The sequence below is a fragment of the Xyrauchen texanus genome, chromosome 22, assembly GCF_025860055.1.
Source record: "Xyrauchen texanus isolate HMW12.3.18 chromosome 22, RBS_HiC_50CHRs, whole genome shotgun sequence".
In the NCBI taxonomy this organism is placed as follows: Eukaryota; Metazoa; Chordata; class Actinopteri; order Cypriniformes; family Catostomidae; genus Xyrauchen; species Xyrauchen texanus.
The window spans coordinates 8,275,728-8,288,011 of NC_068297.1; the positions used below are offsets into that span (position 1 = coordinate 8,275,728).

Sequence of the window (12,284 nt, forward strand, 5' to 3'; positions counted from 1 at the left end):
ACTTAGTTGCCATGACAATGTAATGTCAACAAATATAAAACCCTAAAATGACTGTAAAAATTACAATTCAAACAACTTTACAGCTCAAATAATACATCAGTTTTAACAGAAGAATTAATGTAAGTGCTTTTGTAAAATTACAAGCTTCACATTTCTGCCTTTACACTCTCCAAAAATCGTGCCTCACTGTAACCTCGATTTTTGCTTTAAAAGGAGGGATGAGTCTAAATTAACTTTTGTGATAATCAACATTTTGCCACAAATGTTGTCGATTGAGCTGAACTTGTATTGAACCTTCCACTAGAATCCCAGCAATCCCTGACATAACAGAAGATTGCAACAAAAATAACAATCCACAATGGCATAGCCATTTAACAATAGCTTTAACAATATTGAGGATTTTCACATGGCTGGAACTATTAGTTTTATAATATAGAATTATCCTACTCTTCCCTTGACACTCCGTCATTCTATGGATATTTTCTCTTTATCCTACGGACCTCCCAGCCACTTTTCTTATTTGGGAATACAGAGACATTTAAACCACCCGCCCACAAAGCTACAGTAAAAAAACCTTCTAGCATCCAGTGCCAGCAACTACATTCAAGGACTGTCATAAAAGGATGGAGATGAAAGCATCAATTATTTTTTTTCATTACTTAGTGATCTGAAATGTGACCAAATCAGCTTAAAAAAGCTTGCTTCTTGGCCACAGAGTTAGGCAGAGAGAGATGGAGAAAAGCCTGTTAGACTCCACATGACGCCTAAACTTCATATGCCTGGGCATGGTGTCTTAAAATATTTTGTGTTGTGTCCAATTTTAAAATGAATCAACAGTGCTGTAGTTGAGTTTTCTGGATGAGAAACATGCACTCATATACATTTGTCTCTAAGAGTAGACATTAGACATAAAGGGGCATAAAGAAGGTTAATTTTACCATCTGAATGTCATGCACAAGGGAGCAGGTCAATAAGGGGTGCCTGGAGGCAGGTAAGACATGGGTGATGTGAATGATTATTGCTGTATGAGAGGAGAAGAGGTAACAAACACAGTGATGGTGACAATCAATAAGGGACGAAAAGTAGACTGAGTCACATACAGATGGAGTACAGGTGACATGCATTCTCAATGAGCTATAGTTTGCATGTGTGCATTTACAGCATGTGGGCAGAATGATACAGAGTAATCTGGTCAAAGTAATTACTCAAGGTCAAATGGCCAAAGCACTATGGAAAGGGGCAATATGGAAGCATCTTCAATTTTGTAAGATGGACATTACAACTGACACAGGAATTAAAAGGACCCAACTAAATTCAGGAGAACAAGTTGTCAATATTACAATGAATAGCATGCATTTCCTATTTTACAAATATTAAACAGTAGGATTCAGGTCTGGGCTTTGCGGAGGCCTGTCAAGTTCTTTAACAATGGACTTAATGATTTCTAAAAGTTCTGCCCCACTCTAAGTTATTCTAAGGAGATTGCATAGCTGTATACTTGATTTTATGTACTTATTAGTTACTTAGTAGTATACATACATGCACTCACACTTCATGCATTTATGTATTCACACAATAATGCAACTTGTATGTATACAATTCAATAAGATACATAATATAAAACAACATAAAACAAGAGACATGTGCAGTATGCTTGCATATGTGCAATTGTGTATATATTGCATGGGATACATTTAGTTTTGGCTAACATGCATTTTAGGATTTCTATGTGTCTCTACGTGGCTTCCACCTGGGAGATCTAGCATACATGTTTGCATGTTAGTGTGAGAGTGTGTGAAAGTGTTTGAATGTAAGGAGCATGTACCCTAAGCTCCATCTGTTGTGCATCTTCCATATCCTGCAAGGAACAGCAGTGGGCATCCTGCAGGCGGCACTCTCTGTGCTGATGCTCCAGCACCAGTTCCTGCAGCTGCTGCACCAGGTGCTCGCGCTCCTGACTGAACTGCGCCTGCAACTGCTGCAGTGTGCTCTTCGACTGCGACATTTGCAGCTCCAGGCTCTGCTTCAACAGAGAAATCTAACACAAGAGAAACACAGAGAACAGGTTGGAAAGAAACTTTGAGAGATGGAAATTGTGAACTGTGGATGACTTGGCTTTAGGAGAAGGTGAAAAGGCAACAGTTGGGAAGAGAAAAGAGAATGGGGAGCATTGCGATCTGGAACAGTTCTTTAGCTTTCATCCCTCATTGCAATAAAAATGCTAAACAGAAAAAAAACCCAATGGAAAAACAGTGTAAGAAATAAACATAATTCAAAATACAGTGTTATTATCTTACAGATTTTTGCTTCTCAAATACATTTATATTGTTTTTAGGATATATTGGATATTTTAACTGGAAAACAAATGGAAAACAACATTGTTACAGGAAAACAAAATGATTAAGAAAACTATTTTTTTAGTGTATACAATTTTGGCTTTACATGTGAATGAAATCATCAGCATATACTGTAACATGTGAAAAAACAGGATGTGTAAGAAACATCTTAAAGGCAATTAAATTGATTTCAACTGCCGTTGTGTCACTCTAGGCAGCTTTATCTTAAATACAATGTGAACTAAATATTCATTCAAAACCACTGTGCAGTTTTTGCAAACCCACCCCTGGGTTACCTAAAATGGGATCACAGGATTATTTGGGGTTGATGGACCATGTAGGAGTTGATTGCTAAACCAAACTGTAACATCTATACTGGTCAGATTTCTATATGAAATGTATTATTAATAAAACAAATTCCCAATGTTTGCCATTGGGATGCAACTACAGTACAGTATATGAACATTGTTGCAGATACCAATATTCAATAATTATTATTTTGATTATCAATAACATTTTTGATATGTATCAAAATATTATAATGTATATTAGAAAATTTGTAGTGGGCTAAAGCACTACACTGGTAAGCAGAAGGTTGTCGGTTCGATCCCCACAGCCACCACCATTGTGTCCTTGAGCAAGGCACTTAACTCCAGGTTGCTCCGGGGGGATTGTCCCTGTAATAAGGGCTCTGTAAGTCGCTTTGGATAAAAGCATCTGCCAAATGCATAAATGTAAATGTAATATTGGCATAATCAGAATGATGCATTCAATTAAAATGTTTTGTCCGAAATGGTGGTGTCCTAGCTTTATATAAGATCAAGTGCATTGACCTAATGAAAGTTAGAGAACATCAAAGATTTTGATAGACGTCTGACTCTGCAGCTTTCAGAGGCCTCTGACATGATAGACAGTGACGTGACTCTTGAGAATGACAGTGAGACAGACAGCAGGATGCTGACTGTCACTTTAAAGAGAGAGTCAAAAATGGAAAATGAGGATGTACAGCAGAGAGATCTGTTCAATCCAGAAAAAGGTGTCTGGCATTTTCAATCTGTTTCAAAAGACAGGAAAACATCAGAGCTCAGAATTGAACATCACTTCAGATAAATCGTTAAATGACTGATGAATTACGAGTTGTTGACAGTTACCCATCTCCGGCTATCTACAGCACCCCAGATCAAATAAGAACCTGAGCCTTAATTTGTAGTTCAGATAGATTTACAGCCAGGAGACTCCTTATCAAACAAATCTCAGTTCAAATGCAGTTATGCAGATTCAACTTATTTAATTCAAGGGGAAAAATGATTGAAAGCAAGATTTTATTTCATGTGAAACAATAATCTATGTAGATAAACATTGACAATGCAATGTTTCCTCACCAGTCAACCAAAATAATGTATTTAATTTTATCACAGTGTTGATGACACAACCATAAGCACATTAGCATTCCATACAGTATTCAGCAACTTGGCTCAATCTAATTAACATTTCCAGTGTAAATTATGCAGATACACTGAGGTTAGCCCATCATAACATATGACATTTACATATGAAAGATATACTGTGATATTTATTTTATTTAAAGCAAATTATGTTTTGTTTTGTTACACGTTTTACTTTTGAAACTTTACGTTAGTTTTTATTAACTTGTTTTGTTACATTAATTTTTTATTTTGTCACATGTTTGCTATGTTTTATAAAATTTTGTTTTGCTACATTTTTGCTTTGTTACATTTAGATTTATAAACTTTTATTGTAAAATTTTTGCTTTAGTGCTTTTTTGTTTTCATTTAATTTTTATTTAGATTTTATAAAAATTTGTTACATTTTTGTTTTTACAAAAAACTTTTTTGTTTATAAACTTTTGTTGTTACATTTTTGTTTTGTCGCTTGTTTGTTTTTTATTAGTTTTTATAAACTTTTTGTTACATATTTGTTTAGTTTTTATTAAATTTTGTTTTGCTATATTTGTTTCATTTTGTCACTTTTTTGCAAACATTTGTTTTGTTACATTTTAATAAAATTTTTATTTAAAAAAGTTTAAACTATTTTTTATTTGTTTTGTTACTTTTTTGTTTATAAACTTTTGTTGTTACATGTTTGTTTTGTCGCTTGTTTGTTTTTTATTAGTTTTTTACACTTTTTGTTACATTTTTGTTTTGCTTTATTTGTTTTATTTTGTCACTTTTTTTGCAAACATTTGTTACATTTTTATTTGTTTTTACAAACTTTATATTTGCTACCAATTCACCATTTTTGTTTGTTCATACAACATTTTTGTTTTGCTACAATACACAATTCTGGTTTGAATGTTCAAACCAAAAGTATTCGCTGTTCACACCGAATGCTTTTGCAACCATACATTTGTTTTTCCCCTGACGAGCTGTTACGAACCACCAAAATAAACTCAAAAACAACTTCTTTTTGGCCAGATATTGATAAAAATGACATCAAACCCATTTCGTATGAACTATCCTGGTACCTTTAGACTTTATTTTGGACATTAAACCCTTTCTAACAACTTGTCTAACATGAACTTTATGTTGACTTATAAAAGGCAGAGAAAAAAGGCACCAAAAGTCAAGAATATGGTCTCTTTAAATGAGGACAACTGGTTGAAAAAAAAAAAGCCACTGTTAGTTACCTGTTCCACGAGGTCCTCGACCTTTCTCTGCCAGCTTTCTCTGGCTGCCATCAGCTCAAGGTCTCTCTGCTGGGAAAGTTGCGTCAAGGCTACCTGCTTTTCTGCCTGATACTCAGCCATCAGCTCTTTCCGCAAACATTTCAGCTCAGCCCTGGAAAGGCATTTGCAAAGAGAAAGAGGCAGAAAGGGATAAACTGACAAGGTGAGAAAGGGCAAGGACACATTACTTAAAACAGTGTGGATGTGACTGTGAAATTGAGAAAATAAAAATGTTAATAAGATCTGCACAGGTGTCTCTTTAACCTTCAACTCAGCCGACTGTATACTGTGAGCTGTTGTGCCAGTGTGCAGATTGGATGTTAACCACTTACTCTTGTAATTAGCATATTTTAATCCAAATGTATGCCTGGGTAAGTGGATTTGTCACAGGCTTTGATACATGACAGACTGCTATTTTAGAACACTTCACATTTGATTTACAGTGTGCACACTCAAAATTGCAAACACTGAGTACAGTCACTGTTTATTCAATTTAATGCAATACGTGACATAAGTGTTGAGGAGTAACTGACTAAAAGTAGCAACGCTACTTAAGCGTAATTTAGAAGAAGCCTTTATTTTTTCACACATTTTACATTTTTGCATAAATACAGTGAAATAATTTTATTAGCATATCCCAACTAATGGGGCTTTTCCACTGCACGGTATTGGACACTGCTCGCTTTTTGGGGGTTTTCCACTGTGGATAGTCCCTGGTACTTTTTTAGTACCACCTTGGTGGAGGTTCCAAGCGAGCTGAGCAATACTAAATGTGATATCAAAACCCTGCAGATCACTGACTGGACAGAGAGAATCGTCACTACCAGTGTCACTGGATTTGCGACACGGGACATCAACATGCTAGTTTTAATGTTAGTAACAGCAATAGCAGTATCATTTGTTCACGCAACTTTCGAATTGTAAAAATAAATGGCTGTGCGAAAACCAAGGCATGGTCAATAAATGAGGTGCAGACGTTTAACTTGTTAGTGACGAATGAACAAAAAACTCTTTCAGGAAGTGTCTCAAGCTTTTGGCCACACACCGGACCTACCAACAGTGTAGGGAAAAGTTTAAAAAATGTAAAACTGGCAATAGAAAGGCGCACAATGGGAGGGAGAGTGCCCTGGACACGGTCACGGCGTTGTTGGAGTCCACGATGGAGGATGGTACGTTTTGTTACATTAACTCTATATTCTTCTTGAAAGCTTCACTTTATTTAGTTGACCAGCTACTGGAAAGATTTCTTCTAAAACAACCAGGCCAATTGAACTGTTACACTTGTGTAAAATCACCATGCAACAACTGCTTTATGCAGCACAATGAGCTAGTAGCTAACTGCTAGCGGTTGTGTTATTGATTATGGTCAGTAATGTTTGTGTCATGTTTAAGATGATGTCACGGCAGTAGATGCGGTGCAACTATGACGATCAGCCTATAATCCCAACCACATTGAGGCGGCACTAAACTGCAGTGGAAAAGGAAGCTCACAAAAGTAAAGTGAGTAGAGTCGAACCGTAACGTGCAGTGGAAAAGTGCCATAAGCTGGGGTCAGAGCACAGGTTCAGCCATGATACGGTGCACCTGGAGCAGATAGGGTCAAGGGCCTTGCTCAAGGGCACAACAGTGGCATCTTGGCAGTGCTGGGGCTTGAACCCCCGAACTTCTGGTCAGTAACCCTGAAAAAAGCCTTAACCGCTGAGCCAGCTCTGCAGAATGATCAGTCTCAGTCATCATTCACTCTCATTGCATCTTTTTTCCACACAGTGAAAGTGAATGGAGACTGAAGCTATCATCTCCTTTTCTATTCTACGAAGGAATGAAAGTTATACGTGTTTGGAACAACATGAGGGTAAGTGAATGATGACAGAAATTTCATTTTTGCTAATTGCTTAACTTTAAAACGGAAATAGATATCTAAAACATTTTTTGGATTAAAATGATGTACATTTAAATGAGAAAAAAGCTGCTATATTCTACACTAATTTAGTATTGAAAGTAAATGTATCTGTTCAAGTTTAATGCTGTCACTCTAACAGAGTGTTAATTTATTTAAAAAATCCTAATTGTTTTGCTACCAGAAAAAAACCCGTCTCTGATTAAATTATATAATGTATCATCGGAGAGTTATATACTGTTAGTTTAAAAACTTTGCCTCTTAAGAAGCTTAAATATAGTAAACACTACTCTTTATTAGTAGCTTGTAGTGTGGCAAAGGGTTTTAAAAGTAGCTTGACTAAAGATGACCTATTTTGCATTATAAAGTATTTATAAAGTATCTTCCCTGACACTGGTGCACCATCAAATCTTACTCCATATGTAGCACTGTTTACAGTAATGCATGACTCATAATCTGGATGCAGCACCTTAGAGCATCTGTCCACTTGAGGTCCAGCTCCTCTGTGATTTTGTCCATTTTCTGTTTCTCCTCCGTTTTGATGGTGATGACCCTGGCTTCGTGCTGCTGTTTCTGGGTCTCTATCTCCTCCTGTGAACGTTTGAAGTGTGGATAAATTATTAATCATTGGAAAAGCAAAGGGAGATACACAATTTGCTGTAGAGCTGATAACACAAACAAGATCTTCAGACACGCTAGCTCTTTCTGCACTTTGCAGGCTTTAGTGCAGAACAAAAGTGGCTGTTTTGGGTGCATTGAAATTTGAATGAGGCTTAATTTTTCTTTTAGCATCTCAGTCACGCTCTATTATCCGCTTCCTACTGCAGCGATTGCCAAGCATTTATCGTTCTAAGTGCTGAGATGTGTCAGTTGTTTTCACGCTCCTACAAGCTGCTTCAATAGCATTTGATATCAATATCTGGTAAATGCTGCTTCTATTTTCAATTACAATGAGAGATTAACTCAAAATGCAAGTTATAAATGATAAATTTAATAAAAAAGTGGAGCATACTTGTACATCTGTGAGCAGGTTGCTTGTCTCTCTCACTCTTGCCCTGGTTGCGTCCAACTCTATGAGAAGCTTTTCTTGGCTCTCTTTAAGACAGGAGATATGGCTCTCAGCGTTATCCAGATTTTCTTCACTCTCCTTCACCAGATCCTTCAAATGAGCCACCTAAAAGAAGCCAAAAAGACAGTAAAATCCACAAACTCTTAACAAATAATGCTTGTCAAGAAATCCATCTATCAGGATTGATGTCAAAACCAGACCTTCCAAGAACTCGATCCACATAGTTCCAGATTCGCTAAGACTCACACCCAGACTAGACCCCTCAAAGTGAATATCCAGAGCAGATCTAGTCTTCCAGAGCCACACTTTTGACTTTCAGCATAAAGTTGGGTCCATTTTGAAGCTTATTCTTGCAGGGAACTGCTCTGACAATGTGGAGATTTAATTGTATGTAATGGTGAAGATATTGAGCGGACTATTGATTAAGGCACAGTAATTGTCATCTTAATAACACTGGAAATAGACTTCGGTCTAATTTGAGACCATAAGCCGAGATCCAGATGTTAATGTGCTCTTGAGAGGTCTTGAGATCAAGACTCCAACTCTGCTGACTATGTCAATGCAAAACTTTGCTAATCGAAACCTCTTGGTTGGCCATATTGAGCTTGGTAGTCAGTTCCTCTCGTATAGTCTCCAATTGCTGTTGCAGGTGGTTTCTCTGTTCTTCCAACGATAGACGGCGTATCTCAAACTGCTGTCTCATCTCCTGGGTAAGAAAAAAAATGAAAGGAATATAAGAGACATTGAAGGGTATTCAAATAAGAGGTGAAGCCAGAGAGTAGGATAATCTTTTACTGATAGATGGAGTCTTCTTCGATTTAATTACAGAGAACCAAAAGCTTTGTTGAGCACAGCCACTTTTTCAATACATAAAGTGACATTATTGCGATAAGATGACAAGAAGATTAGTCATGACTGAGAAAATTTTTTTAGAGCTACAAAAACGGGGAATCTCACTGTCACTTTGTCATCATTGCAATAAGAAACGGCTGTTTGCATTATCAACACCACTAAACCAGGAGCAGTAAATGCAATTTAGCACAGCTCTCAGGGTTAGAATAGATTATTTGGAAACAGTGTAAATAAAAGAGTCTTGCCTAATAGGAATATATTTTCACAATTTTATTTTGTCTGCAATCCTCGTGGGATCTCTAGCTGGCTCACTTAAACTTGAGAGATGTTGCATTTTATTTTTATAATTAACACATACAATGACAAAAAGCAATAAAAATACAAGGGCAAGTATACCAAATGCAAAACTGAGAATAAAGCAAAGGAGTGTAAAGCTCAGAATAGATCTGATTTTATTTAAACAGATGCTCAAGGTTTAAAGGGATAGTTCACCCAAAAAGTTTAATTCTGTCAATATTTACTCACCCTGATGCTATTCCAATCCAATTTATTTTTCATACAATGACATTTCATACACTCTTTTTCAGGGACTAAAAAGGATTCAAGGAACAAAACTGAAGAAAAAAAAACCTAAATGTTTTGAAGAAAGTAACCGAAAATGAGAACAAAGTGACTTTCAACTGTTCTGGATTGAAAACGTTTTTTTTTTTTAAATGCTGGTAACTGGTTATAAACGATTAATTTCGTTCCATTTTTTTTTTAAAGAAATTAAAGACCAAAGGGATCACAGTATATTTTTGGAACTACACTATTCATGTTGCCGGAAAAATGGAAACTGGTGCTAGAGGTTGACCGATATATATCGGTTTTGCCGATTAATCAGCACCGATAACAGATTTCTGGAACTATCGGTTTTCAGCAAAAATCCATGCAGATAGTTTTTACACGTTGCATCCGGTGCTGGTGCGGCTGGGAAGGATCCGATGTTGTTGTACAGTATAATAGCGACCTTTAGGGGTGAAATAAAAACTTCACTGATGCATTGTGGTGTTTATTTTGACACATGAGACTACACTCTGCATGGAGTGGACCACTTCAGATGCAGATTTAAAATATCAACAAAGCCGGTTCACTACTGAGTTCAGCCGAATACCACTGCTATCTGTGAATATTGCTACTCTACTGAATAAAAACAATGTGGTGTTTCGCTGTTATTATGAAGCTTGAGTCTGGAGTAGTAGGAATCAGTGCAAGTGTAACACCATGTGAACTGTCTATTGAAGTGTTTTTCCCTCTCATTATAATTTAACTTAACATTTGAGAATATGGACCATCTCTGTAAAATCCTCTAACTGGTGCAACACATTTTTATGCCTAATCACCTGTTGTGGATGAAGCATTCTGTGAATGAAGACCTTTTTAACAATTATATATAATTACTACATATACTATACATGCACATCTTATCCAGATATGGGAAAACATTATTAGAGGTAAAAAGTATTCATTGAATTATTGTTAGATATGATGCATTAATACAGATTTGATGCTGTAAGGATTTGACCGAGAAGCAGATCTGTAATTAAAATAATAATTGACTGTTAATTAACTGTATGCCTATGATTTCTATGCTGATAAATCTACCACACACACACCCTCAAACGCAAAGCCCTGCAAAGTGTGGTGCAAACTGCCAGACACATCACCGGAGGTGAGCTTCCCTCCCTACAGGACATACTGTATATACAAGGCGGTGTGTGAAAAAAGAGGATAATCAGAGACTCCAGCCACCAGGACCATGTGCTGCTCTCACTGCTACCATCAGGCAGGTGGCATCGCAAGATCAGGACACGCACCAGCCGACTTCATGACAGCTTCTTCCCCCAAGCAATCAGACTTTTTAACTCTTGATCGATCACGATACATATATCAGCACTGCACTTTATTAGCCTCAGACCGGACTCAAATTTTATACTTCTCTTAATAACACACTGGCAACTGACTATCAACCGACAGCTGAATGTCAACACAATACTTCATATTTATTTCCACTGATTACATTATATTTATTTGTATACAGTCTTCTTATTTTGTGTATACTGTATATTGTATTTTATTAGGTGTATATTGTGTATTGTGTTGTGTAACAAGATGTGTAAACGGTGTTATGTGTAAATCAGATGTTTATTGTCATTGTCATACTGCTATGTTACTTGGAACCACACCCAAGACTTTCCCCCACTGTTGTAACTGTGTATATGGTTGAGTGACAATAAAGGGATTTGATTTTAATTTTGATTGATAAAGTTACAAAGCACAAAGTCCATGCCAAAGGGAGTTACTCTCTCCCACAGAAAACACTGCTCCTGAACTGCCTGAAATTCCTGGTTTGCAGTCCAGCCATTGACCAATCACAACAGACTGGGCCAGTTGACCAATCAGAGCAGACTGGGCTTTACAGAACGCTTAACGCTTTTTTTTTTTTTCCGCTGGGTGCTGTCCCATCTACCTAACCTTCTCATTTTCTGTACCTTCACTGTTATCTACCTGCTGTTGTTTTGTCTGCTGTCTTTGTCCTCTGCCTTTATTGTTGCTTGTCTATTGTAAAGCGTCCTTGAGCTCTGGAAAGGCGCTATATAAATAAAACTTATTATTAAAGAGACAGGAGCTAAAACATAGCGTTTTAGACAGAGGGTGAAAATAGGTGCTGCAGCAATGTACAGAATGAGAAAAATAATGTGTTGTTTGAACATTAAAGCATGCAAACCTATTCTAGTAGACCCCCAAAATAAAATTATAAACCTGACAATTAGCATAATATGGGCTCTAAGTGTAATTTCAACAATTAGTTAAACATTTCAAAATCAAAATCTACCGGTAGAAGTGAAGCGCCAATACAATCACTGTTAATACTAGAAATTATTGTGTCAGTTGATGAAAATTAATCATTTATTTAATTTAATATCAATTTATTAATATTATTTTCTCTATAACTTAAGGGTGCCTACATCCAAATCCTGACCAGAATCACATTTTCCATGCATATAATACGAGCGTGTCACCATCACAGGAATATGCCTGACAGTCAACAAGGATGCAGTTAATGCACAAAAGAATGTAAATCAACTTCCATTCTCCTAATCCACTGCATACAGTCCATTTACACTACCAATTTATGAATGTGCTGTCTTTGTTAATTGCTGGTGCTTGACAGGGAATGGTCTATAAAAAAGGACACAGATGGTGCAATAACAGAAGAAGAACCTCCAAATGAAATTGCACTTGACCCAGCCCATTAGCGCTTTGCGCACGTGATTTTGCCAAACCCACTTGTGCATAGACTTAGCGCATTCTTGCATGAAAATACCAAAATTTCATGGCCATGCCTATTGATTTTGAGTGTATGACTTCGTGCAAACACTCTTAAAATAGGACCCTATATTT

General features: G+C 36.7%; 1 protein-coding gene across 4 annotated transcripts in view; it reads right to left on the reverse strand.

Moving 5' to 3' along the window:
- fam184aa (family with sequence similarity 184 member Aa) overlaps window positions 1-12,284 on the reverse strand; it is a 33,923-nt gene that overhangs the window by 15,792 nt on the left and 5,847 nt on the right. For all 4 annotated transcript variants that reach the window (XR_007972912.1, XR_007972911.1, XM_052154049.1 and 1 more), the window contains exons 6-10: window positions 8,572-8,694; window positions 7,932-8,093; window positions 7,389-7,510; window positions 4,984-5,134; window positions 1,826-2,038 (exon numbers count right to left, since the gene is read on the reverse strand). Coding sequence is in view for 2 of the 4 variants with exons in the window: in XM_052154049.1 (XP_052010009.1) it covers window positions 1,826-2,038; window positions 4,984-5,134; window positions 7,389-7,510; window positions 7,932-8,093; window positions 8,572-8,694 (771 nt within the window). In the remaining 2 variants the exon portion in view is untranslated. The remainder of the gene's footprint in view (window positions 1-1,825; window positions 2,039-4,983; window positions 5,135-7,388; window positions 7,511-7,931; window positions 8,094-8,571; window positions 8,695-12,284) is intronic.